A 20882-nucleotide genomic window follows, 5' to 3' on the forward strand; every position below is an offset into this window, starting at 1 on the left:
TAGAATATGTATGGTATCCTTGAACGGTTTTTTTCCATGGGTTTATATTAAAAGGTAAATAGCAGTAATCTGATGCATGCTTTTATGGTCCTTGTACGGTCTTCATCACGATTTCCAACCCGAGTATACAGTGCTCGTACCCATGTCATGGCATTCCTTTGTCATTGTTGGCGAAATCAAACAGATTCAATTATCCTATTTAACTAAGGTTATGTATAACCTTTTTTTCTCTCTTAATCTACCATAGATAGATATGCATACAGTCGTTCGATTGTACAGTAGTACTGTGACCCCCTAATCACTAATCACTAATCACTAAGCTTAATCCCCTGTTCCAACATGTCAAGAGGGTTCGTGTGTATCATGTGTATCATGTGTATCATGTGTATCATGTGTATCATGTGTATCATGTGTATCATGTGCCACAACCCTGCCAAGAGTACGTACTCGTAGTGTTAGTGTAAGATACCACACCCTGCAATTCAAGAATGAATTAATATTATATATTGATATTAAGCGATAAGACAGGCGGCGATGTCCGTCCAGCTGTCGAGATTAGATAATATTATATCATGCCATTTCTGCGCACATTAGTCTGTGCGGTCTGATTTCACTAACCTTTAATCCTACTGCTGCTTAGATCATATACAAGACTGCTCAAAATACATTTTTTGATGTAGTATATAGTTTTCAACCAATGTACTCCTCTAATTGTACATAGTAGCTCAAGGCCAACAACATGCCTCATCCAGACTCCATTCAACTTGGACTACTGTCTTTAGGATTGTCGTTTCATTTCCCTTCCTCATCTGTACCAAGATGGTCACCGATCACACCTTCTTTCATCGAATCGGATAATCTATTTGACGAATCTTCAGCAGAAGCTGTCAAACTGTTGAGATTAGCTATAAGTGATGTAGGTTTGGGATTTCAAGGGGAATGGATAAGATATGGCAAAGGAATCAAAGTCAGATGTTGGATTTTACCTAGTGATGTATCTGGAAGTATGTGGAAATCTATCGTACCCAAATACAGGGATAAAGTAGTTAAAGGCTTAATGAACAACGTAAGAAGGAGTTGGGATCCTGAGGAAAAGGAAGGAGGTATTCTAATGGGATTTACAGTAAGTATGATCCTTTCTGCGCAAGTATCCGCTGGAATCAGCAATCGAGGTAAAGCTAATATAGTAGAATGTGATGGTCGCAGGCGCAAGATGATCAAAGCATGCAAGAGATATACTCATCTGTACCATCTCCCCCTGACCCTGAATATGAATTCTCTGATATAAAGCTGGATCAAGACTTGTTTGATAGCTTGGAAGCGTTTGAAAATCCTTTACGAGTAAGAACGAATATGTACAGATATCAAATAGTGAGCATGGTTATCTACTGTTATCTATCAAAATAGCAATCTGTGGGCAATGTACTAATACGACTTCTAGCGATCAGTAGCTAGAATGATAAAGATGGAAATGCAACCTGAAAAATTCGTTGATCCGATATTTATACCTATTAAAGAAGCTGGGCGAGATGGAATTTATTATTTGAATTTGAATAATTGGGATATACAACGTCATCCAGGATGGTATGATTTACCTAGAGGTGGAATCCTGTAAGCTCAATCGACTGTCTTCCTTCACTTCCTCATGCTGAAATGCCTCACATAGATGTGAACAGATGGGTACAGGTAAAACATTAATGTGTTTATCACTTATTACCTCAACTTTACATCAACCTACATTACCGCCGCCCAATAATATTGATTTATCACCAATTATAACGGATTTAGCTGAACGTACATATCCTTTCGCATCAAATTCGGATTTAAGAGCGTTAACTGGTTATCCAAAACATAAGACCAAATTAGAATTTCCTTCTTTAGTTGAACTTTGTTCTAACGTGATTGCGACAAATATACCTTCAGCTGTAAACGACCCGAACGTACTAGACATTTTTCGTCCTTTATTAGAAAGGAAGTTGTTCTATTGTACTTTACCTCCTGATGATGAATGTGCAAGATACTCAAAAAAGAAAACAGCAGATCAGGCGGTCAAGAAAGTATACCTAGCAAAAGGAACATTAGTCATAGTACCTCAAATCCTCATTCATCAATGGCAATCTGAGATAGATAGTCATTTAGAAGAAAACGCTTTGAAAGTCTATAACGCAACTAACGATGAGTTACCTAGTATAGAGGAATTACTGGAATATGATGTGAGTTTATCGTATTGTAAATTTAATGAACATCTCAAAATAAGATGGCTAATTTCAATTCACACAGGTCATTTTGATGGACACATTGCGTCAGTAACAAAGCATCGGAAAAGTTGTAGAGTAGTTTTGCTGATAATTACGAACCTCTTCTAGGCTTTGGTGCTGAAGAAACTCAACATCGTCGAATGAGGGGTCTCAAACCTTCGGTTCTTCTCAGAGCGAGATGGAAACGTGTGATTTTAGGTAAGCTTCTTCAATCGTGTTTGGAAAAACAACAATGCATGTCGTACTAAGGTATCAGTCGCGTAGATGAAGGACACACAGCGCAATCAAAGCTCGCTAATTCGATGATATTTGCGAGAAATTTAAGTGTGGAGAGGCGATGGCTTGTTAGTGGTAGTAAGTATATGTGATTAAATAAATTCCTATCTCTCCTAATTCTTCGCTGACATGAGTCTGACCAGCTCCTACTAGGCATCTTCAGCAAGGGGGCGAAACTGAATTGGAATCCCTTGAGGTGCCTAATTCGCATCAAGCTACACGGTCATTTACGCCCACGATCGCAACAAATGCTCATGATACCCCGATTGTACGTAGACCATGGGATCAGTTTGATCTAGAAGATGCGTCTAGAATGGGTCGGATGATTGGTGGATACCTGGCTGCCGAGCCATTCAAGACGGAAGGTGGTTTTGAGAAGAATGTCGTAGCCCCGTTGAAAAAACGTCAAGGTCCACTTTACGGCGCAGTTAGAAGATTGAAGTATATCATGGATGGAATAATGGTCAAACATGCGTGAGTAACAACAATGACGAATTACAAGTGTCACGTTAGCTGAATGCTATGAAAACAGGCCAAAGGTGATTGATATAGAAGCTCATCTACCTCCATCCACAATAACCAATGAATTGCTCCAATTCGACCCCTTCCAAAAGATTACATATAATGTGCTTGCTGCACTAGTTGCAAGTAATGTATATACTAGTGAGATTTTCCACGTTGATCTCTTTTTAAGTACTGACGAATACTGCAGGTGGAGGAGAAGATGTCGATTATTTCCTGCATGCGAACAATCGAGATTCGTTCCTTCGAGTTGTGGACAATTTGCATTTGGCATGTTTCTGGTATTCTGCTAGGGATATGGGTACTGCAGGCTGCTTAACGAGAACTCAAGATTGGCTGACACGACATCCGGACGCGGACCCGCACGTACGAGCACAATTGGAAGAGGCCTGTCAAAATCTGCAAATGGCTATCGATACACCCGGATGGGACGAATGGATGACAAACGCCGTTTCTATGCCATTGGATGGTCAATCTTTCCCATCATTGATAAAAGAAGCTTGGTCTGATTCATTCAATTCAAAACCTGATATGATCGACGTACACAGTTTCAACACCCTAAGGGAATTGAACAAAGGCGGAAAGACAATACAGTATTTACATATATCAGGATGGGATTATAGGAATGATAAATTAGATGAATTCCAAAAGACAATGGCTAAGTACATGGAGAAACATGCTAAAGAGCAGAAAAGACTAGCAAAAGCTGAAAATTCAACCGCTGCTAAAGCTCCAAAAGCTGTACTCAAATCCTCAAATAATACTGTAAAGAGTACTAAGAAAAGGAAAAGACAAAACATGGATGAAATAGAGGAAAGACTGGAAGAAGCTGAACGTAACGCTAATTCGGCAGCTGTACCTTCTTCATCTTCTGGATTTATCCCACGAAGACCACTTCCAGCTACGTTCTACACAAAAAGTAAATCAGCAAAGGTCAATTTTATAGCTCAAACACTGATAGCATCAGATAAAGAAGATAAATTCGTCATTTTCGGTGATGCTTATGAATTAGGTCATTTAACTGAAATTCTAGATCTTCTAGATATAACTTGGTAAGTCTCCTGTCTTATTTGATTACAAGTATCATCTCACTTGACTGAACTGTGGATGATGTAGCACCTTTGTTGGAAGTGAATCATTTACGAAGGACCGGCGTAAAGCTTTGAATGATTTTCAAAAACCTGAAATCAAAGTGTGTTTACTAGACTTAAAAGTTGGTGCACGAGGTTTGTGAGTGAATAGGACAAGTATACAATTTATGGTAGACTGCTGATTAATGACTCAATCAATGTCTCAGGAACTTGGTCGTGGCTAATCGAGTTATATTCTTGAGACCAATTTGGAATCTAGATGTCCAAGCTCAAGCTATCAAAGTGAGTTGAAAGTTTTCTTGTATTTCTTAAACGCACCACTAATAATATGAGCGAATCAGCGTGTACATCGTATAGGACAGACCAGAGAAACAAAGATTCAAATCCTGGTCACTGAAGGCACATTCGAGGAAGATATTGCAAAAAGATCTACGAAAAATAGATCAACTGATGACGAGAAGCTGTACACCAGGGCGATGATTGAGGTGAGTGGTTTCACTTTCAGGATATATGTACACGTTTCAAACCCTCATCTGTTCATTATCTCAGAACCCTCGATTCGTTTACCCAGAGAAAGAAGAAACGGAGACTTTCGCTGTACGGTTTATACCTATTGACGAAACCCCCCCGTCAACCGCGATTGATGGCGAACCCTCGACAAATGGTGCGGCGCATATCGATCACAATGATTCGGTCAATGGGCATCATAATTCACTAGATCAACACGACACTGTAGCCAACGGTCAGGCCCTTCCTAGTACTGTCCCGCTACGAAATGGAAATACACCAGAAGCGGAGGCGAGTCCACCCAGAAGAAAAGCTAGAGTGATGTTTGCATGATCAGGTATATACAGGTTCAGTACAGATGTCATCGATATATCGAGGATCATGTAATATGAATCGTATATGGTTTTCTGGGCCTGGCTATCAGCTATTTTTAGATTCGTCAACGTGCAGATCAATCTGTATCATTGAGGACATTCCCCCTTAACTGCGCAACATCACTTCAACATGTGAAAGGAAGGCCATCTTGTCTTTGATCATTAGTATGTTCATTTCTCCTAGGCATATATCCGACAAAGGACCATATGTTTCTGATAAATTAGTATCATACCGATATTGAAAGAGTTGAAGTTTTTCCCGACAACTAGGCCGTACGTAAAACAATGTATCAGGTTTAGAACCTATAAATATATATATCCAACTCATACAGAGAAAGATATTTGGAAAGTACAAATCGATACAATAGAAGCTATCAATATAGAGGAACCTTACAGCTACAACGAAAGATACTATTTATAATGTTATTTGATCTCAAACAAATCGGATTACTATCTATTTTAGCTAATGGCTTATTTGTCTCTGGCGTCTCAGCAAATTTAGAAGCTCATGTTGAAATTAATTTGCCTGAACATACATTGTTCATCAACGAAACTGACCAAAAAGAACTGATTCGCGGACCCGGAAAAGTTTCATTTGACCTATTTAAAGAACCATTACAACGCCAAAATTTCACTTGGAAAGGCTTGGATAAAGACAATGTTGATGAACCTTTATGGCAAACTCAAGTGAGTGTGATTAAAAACAGCAGAAATTGAAGAGTATAATACTCTTTGCGCAGATGATATACCATATATACTGTATACTGATACGCCATTTTCTGTCATGGTGATTTGTTTGATAGGTAATTGCTGATGCTGGATACCCATATAAAGGAATTGCTAAATTTGAATTTCAAGATTCAAAACCCTGGGTTAAATTAGTCTCAACAGAAGATACTCAAGCTCGTTTGGAGTGTTTAAAGGATAAATTTGAATGCTTGAAAGGGAAATGTGAAGGTGATCACCCAGAGTTTAGTTTATGTGGGTTTTATGTTACCGTAGAATCATCGATACGTACATGCTTGAGCAGTCGGTCTAACAAAATTTCCACCATTCATCCGTGTTTTTGTCATCCCTTTATCCTGCTTGAGACATGAAAAGCTAACGTGTAATCACTTTTATAGAAATCCCCAGTAAAGCAAATAAGTTAGGAGTTGCATATACTGTATGAAGGGCGAGGATTATCACGCAGCTACATGTTTTGACCTTTAGCTGTATGGACATTGAATTGGGTAGTTGCGATTTGTTCATTTTGTACAAGGAGGGATGTATTCTGTATCACTTTGTGATCTCCTTCTTGATAGACTTAATGATGTCGTCTTTACTTTTTCGTATGCCGATGGCTGCACAGAATGCATGCTCACTCACTAAGTACAGTCTCAATGCTACTGAACTATCACGAACCGACAGACACAGCTGCGTGCATCCCAAATCCGCTGACTATTCCTGCTGCAGGCCTTTTATTCCGTTTGCCATTTTGATATATTGTATGATAAGATCATTCCATTTGATTATCAAGACTTCCTTCCCCCTTGAGCTTGTGTCTAGCCAAGAAAATCGATCTTAGGAATTTGCTCCTATGCAATAAGATGAGAATATTCAGATTGCGATGAAACCGGATATTACATGAGTCGGTAATGAAACAGTGATTATCGGTTAGATTGCTTCCCCTTGCTCTTGTTGATTGACAAAGGATGATCCTGCTGGCATTTTCGATTGGACTCAACCTCATGATCTATAACACTGATGTTTTGCAGATAGCCTATATAAATGAGGCGTTTTCTTTGTCAAACTCGTTGAAATGTTGAGTATTTCATAACGCAGAGATTACTGAGCTATATTTTGCAACTGAATATTCATTGTAGATACACAACTTTGTTTCGTCATTACTAGCTGTTACTGATAAATAATTCAATCTATAAACTACTGAAATATCAAGATGTACAAGCAATTTTTTATCCTTGCAACTTTAGCCTTTGGCGGCTTACTTACTCAGGCTCAAGATATTTCAGATGAAAAGGCAAAATGGGCTATCACTTTACCTAAAAATACCAAAGTTGAACTTTCAGAGAAGGATGATTATTTCTTAACTATAAGTGGAGACACAGCAGTTTTTGATCTTTTCAGAAGACCTGAACATGAAAAAACATTCACTTGGACCGTTTCTGATGATGAAAAAGAATTGTGGGAAGTCGAGGTAAGTTGATTCGTTTTTCTGCTACATGATATATGAGTACGAGTACGATCGAATTGGAGTGTCAGTAACAGATCGATATGTCCCGTTTCATTCTTGATGTGTGATTCATCGATTGTTTCTAACAATGTTTATCATATACACCTCTCTAGGTAATTGCGAAAGCCGATAAAGCTTGGCGTGGACAATTAGATTGTAATTTACTGCTTGAAAAGCCATGGATCACATTCGATGCTAAACAATTAGATCAAGCGCATTTGTCAATTAAGAAAGACTCTTTCAAATGCCTTCAAGATAAATGTGAAGGTGATAAACCTGAATTCGATGTTTGTGGGTATGATTTCAATGGACATCAGTATTCGATATGCTGACATTGTGAGAAACGTTATCAGAATCGATGTCTCAGGCGGTCGTTCGATAGAGATGATGATATGTACTTCAGAATCAAGGACTCGTGGAGAATAAATCCATAGAAGGTGGGATGAAGGACTAGTCGTGTTCTTTTCATAGATAAGCATAGCCAGACCTCGTATACTTGTATTGCGCCTGTTGCAATGTGTCGCTCTAATTGTGAACTACATGATGCTGCCTGCTAGGAGCAATTATCTGATATATATAACGTTGGTCAGAAACGGGTGCTGTACGCCCGCTGCGTTGAAAGCCTAGATCGTGGACAATTTTGACTCCTTTCATGCATTAACCATCAATTTACCCCTTTGACAATCCTTCTGTTCTCCTTTAATCCTACTACAAAAGACAGTCATCCTTTATACCCCAATAGGACTAAGGAGATGAGAAAATGTTTCTGTCGACAACTATTGAAATCATATAAAACTGACAGTTTCCCAGCGACAATCCGGACATTTTTCTTTTCTCACCCTCGAGAGCCTAAGGCAAGCAAACAACTCAAATTTTTTTGATCCTCATCTCTTATATTAGAGTTATACCAAAATGCTTTCCTACTACATTTTCCTCACCACAATTTTCTCGACCGCTCTAGCTTACCCGGTGACGGATTACAAAACAGCCACTTTCAAACTCGGTATACCTGAATATACGAAGTACACCGAAACTTCCAATTCCAACTCTAATATAAGTCCAGAAACAATAACCAAGACCGGTGCTGTCACTGTTGATATATCTTTTGAACTATCAGATGCGGTTGAAGAAGCCAGAAAGGAGTTTCTCTGGACAACGTACGAACATCCTGGTGATGTAGGTAGTGGTTTGGGAGAAGTTATTTGGAACATGTCTGTAAGTGCCACTATAAGATGCATAATTTGTTGTTATTATTGACTAATCACACAAACGGCTGTTACTGTATGTATCCAGTGTACCGCAATAGCTAGAAAAGGATTTGAAGGCAATGCTGAATTCACCTTGAAAGATGAAAAACCTTGGATAGTTGCTGGAACAGGTGATAATGGTATCAAAAATGGTACAGCTGGCATACAGTGTAGCTGCTCAAATGAAAACTGTACAGGTGCTCCAGTCATTGATACTGTGAGTTCTGTTCATTCATCATCAATAGCTGAGAGAGAGAGCATTTACTAATTCCGTTTTCCTAGTTCTTAAATTGGTATTGAGCTGTTCGATATTGGACGAATCGTTAACAAATGACCTGTGGTCGTCACGATCAGTATCACTCCACTTTTGAATTATGATGTAGTCAGAATTCGTAGCTACTGTATCTGCTTTGTAGTTCTACACTTCACATGTATTCTTATCCTCGTCGATGAGTTCGCATGTTCCCATGTCTTTAATAAGCCTTATTAGCCAGCATCAGATGTATAGCTAAACAAACATCAGCCTGGATCTAAGAGTACATTTTGGTATATAAATTACTGCGAAAATACTTGATTAAGATCTTGTTATTACCCCTTGGCTATGTGGACACCCCTTTGTGTTGCATGAAGTACATACCATTACCTTTCAGATCGCCACAAGCGACTAACCACTCCTTTCACATCGAAGATCTTAAGGGGAGATTCAAAATTGATCTATCAATGTACGGTTTTTTCTACCGTACGAGTACCGTGATTTGGTAAACTGTCGAAACGTATAATGAATTTTCTAAAAATATTTTTTCACTGCAATGCGTTACCGATCATTTGCTTCACTCTCGTGCTTCTGGATATCTGTAGTCTAATAAACATGTTGCCGTATCTCCAGCTTATCGGATTTGCTATTGTGGCACCCAGGTTATCGCTGGCTTCAACACCCAACTGTCAAGTTCAACCGCAACCTACCGCCCAGCATGAACCAAAATATGCAGCTCAAATCAAACTTACCATACCAAAACACTCTGAATGGGTGAATAGTACTTCTCAATTAGATTATAAGCGCGGTGAAACAGACATTTTGTACAATTTCACTCAAAAAGATATACATGATCAGAAGAAATTCGAATTCACATGGACAACTCAAGAACATCAAGATGTATCTAAAACCTATTTTCCTACACCTTATTGGAATACTACTGTGAGTTCTCAATACAGGTATGCCATTGATTATGGTAACAAGTAATGATTTCCTTAAAATTATACTGATCGAAGTGACGATAGTGTCAGATAGCTGCTGGTCAGTCATTTGAGGGTATAGCGTATTTCATCCTAAGTGACAAAGAACCTTGGATCAAAGCTGAAGATGCAAAACCATGGGCTGGAATCTCTTGCAGAGAACCGAAATGTTTAGCTTCAGCTTGTAAGAATGATAAAGCTCCTCATATAGACACGGTAAGTCACATCGACTTTGTCCGTTAATCGCTTTCTGGGTGGCATGAGAAATCCGGTTTCAGAAGGAAAAGCGTTCTATTTGGCTAATGAACAAGGCATCCTACATTTTATACAGTTTCTACCATAACTTAATTCCTGGAGACATACGGTATATATGACTCGAAATTCCTAAAATAAGTAAAGATCAAATGTCTGTAACAGACAATGACCAGGCATTCAAACTCAAAAGGCTGATGGGTTGCACCTGTATTCCCAAATTTTGAATCCCATATACATGCATTGAAAACTATTCATAAATATAAGCGGGTACTGTATCATTATATGGTCTGTCAAAGTCACAACATCAGCTGCAATATGCACAAATGACACCTGCAGAATATCTGTGTATGATATGCGAAGCTGATTGTTCTGTGTATGTGATTGTGTTTAGTTCAGCCGAAGGGCACAAGGGAGTGAGGCTATCACACCTGTGTACTGAAATGATCACGACCCCTTAGTTTTGTTGAGATGAGAGTAAAAGGTGTGACTATTTAACCTTTTCTAATTAAGCCGGTGATTCAATTTGATTTCTTCCTTTAATTGTGAGACGAGGGGGAAGAAAGGATCAATAAAGGATTGTGATATCGCTCGGATTTATGTAAAATGGAATCGAGACTTTGGTGCTATTGCATAAATAGCCATCATCTTACTGAGCGGATTGAACGATTAAACACACATGTACCAGATCTCGCTCACACTTTTTGGCTTGCTATTTCCGTTACGAATAACGAAACAAGGTTGTTGCATACAGAGAGTCAAGTTTTAGTCATGATGGTATTACTCTCAAATAACGCATTAATCAGAACAGCCGCTTTAACTTCAGTCCTCCTTCATTGTCTTGCCAAGCCACAAGAGCAAATCGGCTCAATAAACTCGGATCAAGAAGCTAGTCAAGATATAGTCGCTCGGGTCAAATTGACTATACCTCAATATTCCGAGTGGCTCAATGCGACTACTAATGATCCTTTGGACTATAAGCGTGGAGAAGCCGATATCGAATACACCTTTACTAAAGAGACTTTGAATATTCCTAAACTGTTTGTATGGACAATATTAGAGCACGTTGATAACATCCCTGATACTTATTTCCCTACTCCTTACTGGAATATGAGTGTAAGCTCAAATCAAGCTTCTTTCTGTTTCGCTTAGCGAAACATATTTAACTCGTTGGCTGGTTGATCACCGAGTTGGTGCTGTGACTGACGCAGAAGCTTCTTGCATGTTACAGTGCCTTTTATATGCGGAACACTCTTTTGAGGAGACAGCCCATGTAGCGTTCAGCGAACAGACACTCAGTATCGAAGCTATAGAACAAAGGAGCGCGGTGTGGGTTTCATGCTCGGAACCAGCAATACTACCACTTCCTCAATGTCTAGCAAAGGCTTGCCAAGGAGATCCTCAACCTTCAATTGGCATTGTAAGTGGCAGTTTCGAATGATATCAATACAAGGTTACATGTCATCTCAACTGCCTGGCATTTCAATCGCATCGATTCGCTGATACAGTTACCAATCAATTTAAATCTGTAGATTCTGCAAGAGCCTGCCGAGTGGCACCCGACTATGTCGACCTTGGAGGCTTAGACGAACGATGCCAAATAAACTAAGGATGCGGTGCAAAAAGCCAATCTTTGGCTGACATCGATTAGCTTTGTACTGTCGAGAGCTTTGTACAGTATCAAAGCTGTATGATTATGAATAATGTTGCTAGGCATCATGTTTTCGTATAGTAACTTGCGTTTCCTGTGTACAATCCCTGAATAGAGTGCTCGATACAATTTCTGACAGTTTTGGCTGACGACTTAATATCGAGCGATGATCCTCTCAGCGCCATGATTCAAGTGACCATATACCACCCTATTAATGTATTGCTTTCAAGGTCTCTCTGCGCCCAATCGGCCTACAAGAAACAACAGATCTACAATCTGTACGGGATGAACGCGCACCTGAGTGATGTTGGGATACTCGTACTGTATTTTAGGCCAAATGCCATCCAAAAGTCCTTTGTTCTCTGTTCTATCCTCCTTTGTACCCGCAAAGCAAAACCTCCAGGATTAATCAACTGCAGTGGCTCAAAAGGCCAGCAGTATAGTTCGTCCATCGATAAGATACGTTTTACCGGCACAAACATCTACTTCAGTTCATCGGCCAACGATTCTGAGTACAGTATCCCCGATTTCAGCCAGCTTTTGTACTGTTCAAGCTTTATAGCATCTTGAGTTACCTGACGCTTGTTTCTAATCTTTTCCATTTCGCGTCCGCTGGACCCAATTACCATAACCACCCAATTCGAGCAGATTCAGATATATCAGCCAAAATCAAACTTACAATACCCAAATACTCAGAATGGGTCAACAAGAATGATCAACTAGATTATAAACGTGGTAGAACAGATGTCGATTACGAGTTTAGTGAGAAAGATATAAAAGATAGAAAGAAACATGAATTTATCTGGACAACTTTCGTTGAGCATATAGATAATATACCAGATTCTTTCTTTCCGACTCCGGCTTGGACCATGACTGTGAGTACAAAGCAGGAACAAAATATACAACCTCAATCGCCGTGTATGATTATATCATCTGAATAGCTGGTCTGATATGTTATCGCAGTGTTCAATTATGGCTTATCAATCGTTCGATGGGATTGCTCACTTCACAATAGATGCCGATGACGGAATACTTTACCTGGAGGAGGAAAAACCAGGAATGAGATTCACTTGCAATAAGCCAAAATGCATGGCTTTAACTTGCAAAGATCAGCATCCACCATTGCTCACTTGGGTAAGATCAACTTTTGTCCTCTTATTTGCCAATCATGTGTAAAAGCTGATCGATTCTGATTCTTGCTTTGAGTAGGGCTATGATCAGCAAAAATGATTCCGGTAGAATTGTAGAGTTTTCCATTCCATTTATACATTTGCACTGCGCTATTACAGCTTGGCTTCTCTTCTCCTCTTCTTCTCATTCCCCTCATCGTCTTCCACAGTAATTCCGCCTTCTATCAAACCTTTGGCCTCCAAGCCTCTGAGATCTGCTCTAACTACACCTTCTTGCGAAGTAACAGCTATCAAAATACCTTTTTGAGTATATACTCTACCTTGAACGACACCTCTACCACTTGATACATTGACACTTTGCGATTCCATTACATGTAGAATTGGTTCTGTTGAGATGTCAAAATCTGGGGGTATAGGATAGAAATGTATAGTATGATCTAATGAGGCTAGCATCCCTATACGTGGATTTGAACTTTGATGTAAGCCTACTGAGCGTGACGCTGTACCGATGAATTGGAAATCTGTCATATACGCTATCATGGCCTAAGTGCAAGATTAAGAACGTCAGTATGAGTAGCGTGAAACAATGATCGTAAAGAATGGGATGGTTCTTACCTTGGCTGTCTCTATATCCGGCTTTTCACTTTCATTCAATCTAGCATTTAACCATGTCATCCTGACATACTGTGAACCCTGTTCATTCTCTTCACTCTTTGATTTATCATAATCACTGAACCTAGCCATAGCGATACCGACCGGAGACTCTGTACGTTCCTATAGTCCGGAAGAATGTAAGTCATTCGTTGAATACGCCAGAATGGTATATATTTCAGCTTACTCTTATATACTCTTCGAGATATGTTTTTCTAGCTCCTTTCCAATTTTTGCATTTCTCGTCATAGAATTTCTGCCAGCGATGTTCTTCTAATAAACATTGTTCCCATGGTACCAAATTATCTGGGAACGGCGTTTGGTAGACAGCTTGCACACCCGAAGGCGTGAATTTACTTTTACCTCTTGAGACATTGGATGACGTGTTATCGGTTTGCTTGAGAGCGAATCTTAGGGTGTGGAAAACTTTTATATTCTTTTCTTCCTGGTTTGTCGAAGTCGACGATGGATGGTGCGATGGGTCTCTAGGTGATGGCACAGGTAGGACTGGAATATCCATAGGAGGTAAAGTATAGCTAGCCAAAAGGACAAAAACTTCTCTCTCGCCTTGAAAAGCTCTAACTAATCTATTCGAGTATGATTTCCCATTCCTCAATATCTCCACTCTGTATTCAATATCAGGTTGTGAGAATGCGGGTAATAGGAAATAACAATGCATCGAGTTCAATCCGAATGGCGGTTTGATGGTTCTAGACGAAGCCGCTAAAGACTGTGCGATGACTTGTCCTCCAAATACTCCTCTTGCACCGGAAGGTACCCATAATGGTTTCGATATTGATTTATTCGAAGGTGTTAACGTTGACGAAGAAGATGATGATGAGTAGGATGTTACCCCCACAAGATCGGTAAGTCGAGCAAAAGGCGGCATTGTAGAGATGGTAAACCAAGTTTGGATTGCTTGCAGAGGTGTGAATGGTAAATATAATGGGTATAATAGGTCAAACAGATAGATGGAAAGATGTAAAAGTTGAATTACATGTATTTGAAGATAAAACCCCCTTTTTGTGGTGTTATAATACGGTTAACATTATCACGTTATTAACCGGTATTTTGGCTTCCGACTTTCTCGGACAGTAAGACCCTCATTCTCAATTGCTCGTAAGATATAACTTATAGCTATATGGATGTCCCCTCTGAAAGGATTGGAATATATTAACAATGTCGAAACTCAAGATGCATAAGACTTTCTTGTTAAGAATAACGTAGAGTAATTCATATGTTGTAAAGGGGATCATTGCGAGAGTATGCGGCAAGGGCGACATCACCTTGCACTACCAATATGTTCTCAAACTCTCGCTCGACGTTGGGCAGGAGGTCTGAATCTGAGCGCAATAATAAAGTCATTGACTCTCGCGATGTGCAGTGATGGACTCAATTTATTTGCTGTCCATCATATGAACCTTCCGCATACCGAAGAAGGGTATAATGGTTTACCCTATGTTCTCGCCACTGCAATTCCACCTATAAAAATGTCAAATGGTTAATATTCGGTAGACACTTTGGTATATAGGGAAACTTTAATGAGGTATGGTCAATACCAATATTCACTCGTAAAGAACACATGCACAAATGGATATCTATCGACAATTGTACTATAAATGATCGATGTCGACTGGAACCTTATGAGGCAATACTAGTTTCAATATCCCAACAAAGATGAAACCAAAGCTGATGGTTTGATAGATGATCCGATACCCATGGCCCCCGCGACAGGTATCGTACGTGGTTGTATCTGTATGTCATGGTACCTTCCATCAGCTGGAACGGCGACGACAATGAAAATAGGTCTGTTACACTTACAGCGTCGATTCGATAACTATCTTTAGCCTCTTGCAAATTAACAGGATTGATTCTCCATTCTTCTCTTCTCTTCCTTTCAGTTTCTCTTTGTGCCTTACTAGCTGCATACTCTCTTTCTTGTTCAGCGCTGATAAATTCACACAGAAAATCAGCTTATTATCTGCTCACTACATATGACATGACCTAAAACTTACGTCAAAACCCATTCGTCCTGCCAACCACCTCTCCTTGTAATCTTAGGTGTATCTTTCTTAACGTCTTTTCCTGCATTATCCTTTTTACTTGGATCTTTGGCCTTTGGTGTACTGGAGGTACCTTGTAGTAGAGCTAAAGTATTACCTAATAATCCAATACCATGTGCAGAAGGTTTAGCTGTAGCCACAGGAGTACCTGCTTGACCAGCTTTGTTATTGGAGTTTATAGGTTTCTTCAGAGGTAGTGGTTTTTTGATTGATCCTTCTTCAGCATTCAAAGTTGATTTCGTCCTTGATAGTCCTTCAGATTTGTTAACAGGTGTATCTGGACCTTTGTTCTGAGCCAATTTTTTTTGTGTAAGATCGGAGGGTTCGGAGGGTCTCAGCTTCTTCTTTATTGTTTGTGCTTTGGGTAGCGGTGATTGATCACGAGAGTCCAATACTGGCGAAGTAGAGGATTGTGTTGCAGTTTTTACACTGCCAGCTACATCTGCACTGGAAGTCATCTTAGCGAGACTTTTTGTTTTTGCCAGTGGAGAATCTTTCTTCTCTGCAACTTCCTCACCTTGAAGAGCTTTATGAACTATCTTTTTGGATTGACCACCTTCGTCTTCATCAGCTTCTTCAGGTTTGACAACTTTCTGAATCTTTTTCTTGGGCTGTACCATTTCTATTTCATCCTCATCTTCAATAACCCTCTGAGCTTTCTTCTTCGGCTTTCTTACTTTCTCCTCATCTTCATCGGACTCTGAACTAGAATAATCTCTGACGGACTTTTTGGATTTTAGTTTTAACTTCGGCTGAATGACTTCACTTTGATTGTCGTTCTTCTGCGATTCATCAGTGGCAGCTGAATTATGCTTCTCTGATATACCTTGGGTAATCTTCTTTCCCTTCTTTGTTGGAATTTCCGACAATTGAGTAGGATCATCTGGACGTTTTACAGATATCTTGACCCTTTTGACTGGGTCTTGAATTTCTTTTTTAGAACCGTCATCAACTTGTCCAACTAAATCAGGTTCATGCGATTCGGATTTCCTTTTCTTATTACCTCCTTTGTTTCCAGCTCTCTTCACAGTTGGAGAATTTGATCGATCGGCCTTCAAATTTAATTTTCGCTTTTCAGTTGCTGTAGCTGGCGCAGGTGTAGTTTCAGCTGAAGATTTCTTCGAGATGTTCAACGTGATCTTTGTTACTCTTTTGGCTGGACTGATACTGCCTTCGGTGTGAGGAGTTGAGCTAGAAGGGGTATTTTGATCGGAAGTAGCGGAATTCAAATGTTTCAACGACGGTCTTCCCCTCTTTTTAGTAGGTTTGGCTTGATCCTCCGTATCTACCATAGCGTGCGTTTTGCTTTTACCTTTACCTGTACTTCTTGCATCTTCCGCGGAAGGTTCTGCTGAGACTACAATAGTGTCGTGATCTGCCTCTTGCGACAAAGGGGGAGGAGTCAAGGTACCATCACTAAAAGCGGGGCCGTCAGATGTAGGTGTAGAGGCAGAATGTTTCGGTGTTGGCGCAGAAGGTGCTGGATTTTCATAATCGTCCGATTCGGCAGGTGATTGAAACCTACTGGGCTTTCTACTTTGACGTTTAGGTAGCGAAGACATATCGGTGGCAATGTTATCTTGGGTAATACTGCTTGGTAAAGGGTTGGAAGGTAACTGTGCGATCGCGTTTGTCAAGATGGATATAGTGGCTGTTTGAGCTGCAATATCTTGATGAGGTCCAGGTGGATCTGACGACGAAGATGACGAACTCAACGCTATTCTCGCAGACTGACGTCGAACTGTTGGTGGCTTAGATTGTTGCGACGAAGAACTACGCCACGGAGGAGTTTTATCGAGAGATGTTGCTGGACCGAAAGCCTCAAGTGACGATTTATGGGGTACACTGACAAGTAAGCTTGACGGCTTAGGCGGGAGAGGATGGGTAGTTCTTTTGGGACTTAAAGATGGCGTTTCCGGAGGAATTATAGACAAAACTGGTTTCGCAGGTAAGCTGGATGATGATACAGCTGACTGCGTTATGGGGATGGCGGTGGATGAGCACCGTCGAGAGCTAGATCTGAGCACACGTTCACTTGTGATTTGGAATCTTGTTTCAGTTATGCCTTGATGGTTATGTTGGGCTTGGATATCTTTATCAGGGGGTTCTTTCTTCTTGGTTGAATCTGAGCTACTGCTGAATAATTTTATACGTGGTACTTCTATTGGGTGATCGGGCTGCTGAGCAGATGTGAGTAACGTGGATTTGAGCGTTTCAGGCGAGTTCAATGGCAAGAGCGAGATGACAGAAGATGGCAAAGAAGTTAACGAAGAGGAAGAGCTGGATGTTTTGATATGTGAAGGTCTGTAGCTGATTTGATCCTGATGAACGAGACTTCTAATATGGATTGAAGAACCCGGCTGTGTTGTCTCGATTCCATCAGACTGATCTTTGATGATGACAGTTGAATCTAGAGGACTTTTTGCGTCGTTTATCAACAGTTGAGGGAGATTGGCTTAACGCTAAACCAAGTATAGAATCGGTTGTGAACGAACTTAATGCTGACTTCGTTTTAGGTCCTTGTGCCGTACTACTCGGTTTATATGAATCTACAGGAGAACTACTAAGCGGTTTGCAGGAAGCTACAGTTGACTTGGTTGAAGGTATATTCTTGAGAGGTCGATACGACTCTACGGGCGATAGACTCAGACCACTGGTGTGGGCCAAAGGTACAGGAGGTGATATGCTATCTGTTCGAGATGATGCAGGATGGTATCGCAGAAGAGGTGAGATGAACGATTGAGGTGATGGATAGGTCTGGAATTGCGATTCTGATAACAAGGTACGTTTTTCTGGAGTAGGTGAAATGCAATTCAGAGGATCAGGTGATGAATGAGATAAGTGGTCAGGTGAAGGCTATAGAGCCCAATGCGTTAGGATACCATTTTATGTCAGCGCTGGAATTATCGGAAGATCTTTGATACACCGCATACTTTGGCAGTCAAGATGACTTGAAAGTGGATCTAAGGGGAACAGCATAGAAGGGGAATAAACGGATATATGAAACTCACGCAATGATCGTTCGATCTATGTTCTAATTCCTTTCTATATTCTTCTTTCTCTTTCAGAGTATATCTTTGATTTATACCTTTGTTGGCTTTATTTGCTTTTGAAGCTTTTGGTCTTGACGTTGATAATGATGATGATGATGAAGCCGGAATTGATTTAGATAAAGGTGTACTTGATTTATCGTATGGAACAGGTGACTGATCAGGACTATTTACAAGATCTTTGAGGGTTATTTGGCGTCTAGGCATAAAACTCCTTACAGGAGAAGTATAGTATTAAAGTGTTGGTTTTCGTGATTAAAGGAAGGATGAAAGCCAAGAGTACTCCTTCTTTATTTAGGCCGATAATCTACAACCTCCTCTTGAAATGTCGGTGAAGGAAACTTATCTCCTAAATTAGCTGTGTTGACTGTAACACAAGCCGGAAAGCTGATGTGCTAATCTATCACAACTTATCTGTGTGATACCGATGAGAAGGAAGAAAGAAGAGAATGATGAAGGAAAGGAGAGTGAGTTAGGCAATTTGATGCACGAAAATCAAGGTTGAACTGTTTTCGTAAACCCAAGTGCGGGTTAATTTCCGCCGGAACCTACGATCACCTTGAAATCTAGTACTACGAGTAGGCGCAATCCACATGAATTTCTAGTTATGCATGTACAGTATTCAATGGAAGAGACTCATCTGCGTATCATATATTCGCAGAGAAAGAGGTGATCCTGCAGATATACATAAAGTCATACATGCTGAAACAGTAGTATATTGGTGAGAAAGATATTCTACTGTATCGAAAAAAGTCCATTCTGTCGAGTGCGATTTCCACTGTACGCTTCCAGGCGTCTATATATACGTGCTAGATATCAATTATCGTTCTTCATTTGAGGACGGGAGGATGAACAGGAAATATAAATTCCTGTCCTGTGTATGGAATATCAAGGCTTATCAAGCTTTGTAATGTACTTCACTTAATCGTAATAATAAGGAACACTTTGAGCTAAACCAACTTGGTCATGATCAAGAATCCGCTAGAGGTAGACGGTTTGTCAGCGATTTGTCCAATATAGAGACGCGAGGAGTAAATTGATATAGTACTCGGTACTCACTCCCAGGATTTTGAGCTGACAGTCTGAATACCACTTGCTAAGACAGTTTTACCATTATCTTGCTCTAGCCAATCATACAGTTTTCTAAATCCTTCCACTTCTATAGTTGAGCTTTGTTCAGAGGAAGGTATGATTCTGTAGAATGATATAGTGTAACATATCAGCAATTCAGATTGAAAGATGAGGAAATAAATCAGTGGTCCAAACTCACTTTCCTTCCCTAATAGCATTATCAACAACAATTAATCCACCTTTCCTTAACATCTTGATTGATTCCAAAAAATAATCTAATACTTGATCTTTATTAGCATCAATAAAAATAAAATCATATAACCCTTCTTCAGGTATTTTCAAAGTTTTTAAAGTTTTCAATGCTGGACCTAAATGGATTTTAGGAAATGGAAATAAATCAGATTCTAAGAAGTTTTCTTGAGCGATTTTTGAGTGTTTTTCGTTGATCTCCAGTGTATCGATACGTCCGTGATACGGTAAGGCTTTCGATATGTATGAGGTTGAATATCTGATTTACAATAATATCTTAAGTTAGTCTCACTAGATTATCCATCGAATTCGATTACGTAGTACTTGTACTATTCTCATTTAAGATACAGTCCAAATATCGATGACTTACCCAGTCAAAGTTCCAATTTCCAATACCCTCTCTGCCCCTATACTCCTGACTAATAGACTCAGAAATTGTCCTTGCAATGGTGTGATTTGGATTTGTGGTATATCGTGTTCTTTTATCCTTTCTAAATTCTTAGCAAATGTAGGATCTTTCCCATAATCTGGGTGAAGTAATTTTGAAGATAGGTATGAATCTACTTGTTCTGGTGTTGGTTCTGATGCGACAGGTTTATGTTAGTTCATGTTAGAAAGATCATCTGGGCATGGCATTTACTTCATTCGTAAAGACAGTAGCAAGCTGTGAATGAAATAAGCCGACAAACTTACTTATGTTCGCTGCAAGGTCCTCCGCAGGCGAATTAGCAGGCTGTCGACTAATTGCTGATACGCTAAATGGCCTGTGTATCAATGGTGTGATCAGAGTTTTGGGAATTCTGATCGTACTAGACCTGAGTGTGGGCTGTATAGCGCTCCTCAGTTCTGCAGAGGCTTGTAGAATTCTGTTCGAGGACATATTGGTACTTCAGCGGTAAGATCAAAGGGTGATGTAGAGAAAGGGGATCCCGAGTGATGAAAGTCTGATGTTGAACGGTTCTATAGCTGCGCTTTCTTTCTCTTTAGCAAGATTGATTCTGCTGTGAGTTGATAGCTATCATCA

At 39.9% G+C, this 20882-nt stretch overlaps 8 protein-coding genes across 8 annotated transcripts; 5 read left to right on the top strand and 3 right to left on the bottom strand.

The window, feature by feature from the left end:
- Positions 1-739: 739 nt before the first annotated feature.
- Positions 740-4987, top strand: L201_005440 (uncharacterized protein; the record flags this gene model as incomplete). Its single annotated transcript, XM_066221170.1, has 14 exons — positions 740-1123; positions 1207-1371; positions 1442-1611; positions 1667-2213; positions 2281-2302; positions 2367-2456; positions 2523-2612; positions 2678-3008; positions 3067-3197; positions 3247-4108; positions 4173-4286; positions 4354-4429; positions 4489-4632; positions 4697-4987. The coding sequence occupies 14 exons, from the start codon at positions 740-742 to the stop codon at positions 4985-4987; spliced, it is 3417 nt and encodes a 1138-aa protein (XP_066077267.1).
- Positions 4988-5448: 461 nt separating this feature from the next.
- Positions 5449-6199, top strand: L201_005441 (uncharacterized protein; the record flags this gene model as incomplete). The annotated part of the gene is made up of 3 exons (XM_066221171.1): positions 5449-5715; positions 5832-6042; positions 6153-6199. 3 exons carry the CDS (start codon positions 5449-5451, stop codon positions 6197-6199), a joined length of 525 nt encoding a protein of 174 aa, XP_066077268.1.
- Positions 6200-6967: 768 nt separating this feature from the next.
- On the top strand, positions 6968-7593 carry L201_005442 (uncharacterized protein; the record flags this gene model as incomplete). Its single annotated transcript, XM_066221172.1, has 2 exons — positions 6968-7225; positions 7375-7593. 2 exons carry the CDS (start codon positions 6968-6970, stop codon positions 7591-7593), a joined length of 477 nt encoding a protein of 158 aa, XP_066077269.1.
- Positions 7594-8173: 580 nt separating this feature from the next.
- On the top strand, positions 8174-10084 carry L201_005443 (uncharacterized protein; the record flags this gene model as incomplete). The annotated part of the gene is made up of 5 exons (XM_066221173.1): positions 8174-8476; positions 8555-8725; positions 9395-9703; positions 9787-9957; positions 10073-10084. 5 exons carry the CDS (start codon positions 8174-8176, stop codon positions 10082-10084), a joined length of 966 nt encoding a protein of 321 aa, XP_066077270.1.
- Positions 10085-10767: 683 nt separating this feature from the next.
- Positions 10768-11145, top strand: L201_005444 (uncharacterized protein; the record flags this gene model as incomplete). The annotated part of the gene is made up of 1 exon (XM_066221174.1): positions 10768-11145. One exon carries the CDS (start codon positions 10768-10770, stop codon positions 11143-11145), a length of 378 nt encoding a protein of 125 aa, XP_066077271.1.
- A 1782-nt stretch (positions 11146-12927) lies between these two features.
- Positions 12928-14314, bottom strand: L201_005445 (acyl-CoA thioesterase II; the record flags this gene model as incomplete). The annotated part of the gene is made up of 3 exons (XM_066221175.1): positions 12928-13317; positions 13390-13548; positions 13613-14314. 3 exons carry the CDS (start codon positions 14312-14314, stop codon positions 12928-12930), a joined length of 1251 nt encoding a protein of 416 aa, XP_066077272.1.
- A 771-nt stretch (positions 14315-15085) lies between these two features.
- On the bottom strand, positions 15086-18745 carry L201_005446 (uncharacterized protein; the record flags this gene model as incomplete). The annotated part of the gene is made up of 5 exons (XM_066221176.1): positions 15086-15178; positions 15247-15373; positions 15441-17906; positions 17950-18344; positions 18500-18745. 5 exons carry the CDS (start codon positions 18743-18745, stop codon positions 15086-15088), a joined length of 3327 nt encoding a protein of 1108 aa, XP_066077273.1.
- Positions 18746-19488: 743 nt separating this feature from the next.
- Positions 19489-20738, bottom strand: L201_005447 (uncharacterized protein; the record flags this gene model as incomplete). Its single annotated transcript, XM_066221177.1, has 5 exons — positions 19489-19519; positions 19598-19732; positions 19809-20117; positions 20229-20439; positions 20552-20738. The coding sequence occupies 5 exons, from the start codon at positions 20736-20738 to the stop codon at positions 19489-19491; spliced, it is 873 nt and encodes a 290-aa protein (XP_066077274.1).
- Between the last annotated feature and the right edge of the window lie 144 nt (positions 20739-20882).

This window comes from Kwoniella dendrophila, chromosome 7 (genome assembly GCF_036810415.1).
Source record: "Kwoniella dendrophila CBS 6074 chromosome 7, complete sequence".
NCBI lineage: Eukaryota > Fungi > Basidiomycota > Tremellomycetes > Tremellales > Cryptococcaceae > Kwoniella > Kwoniella dendrophila.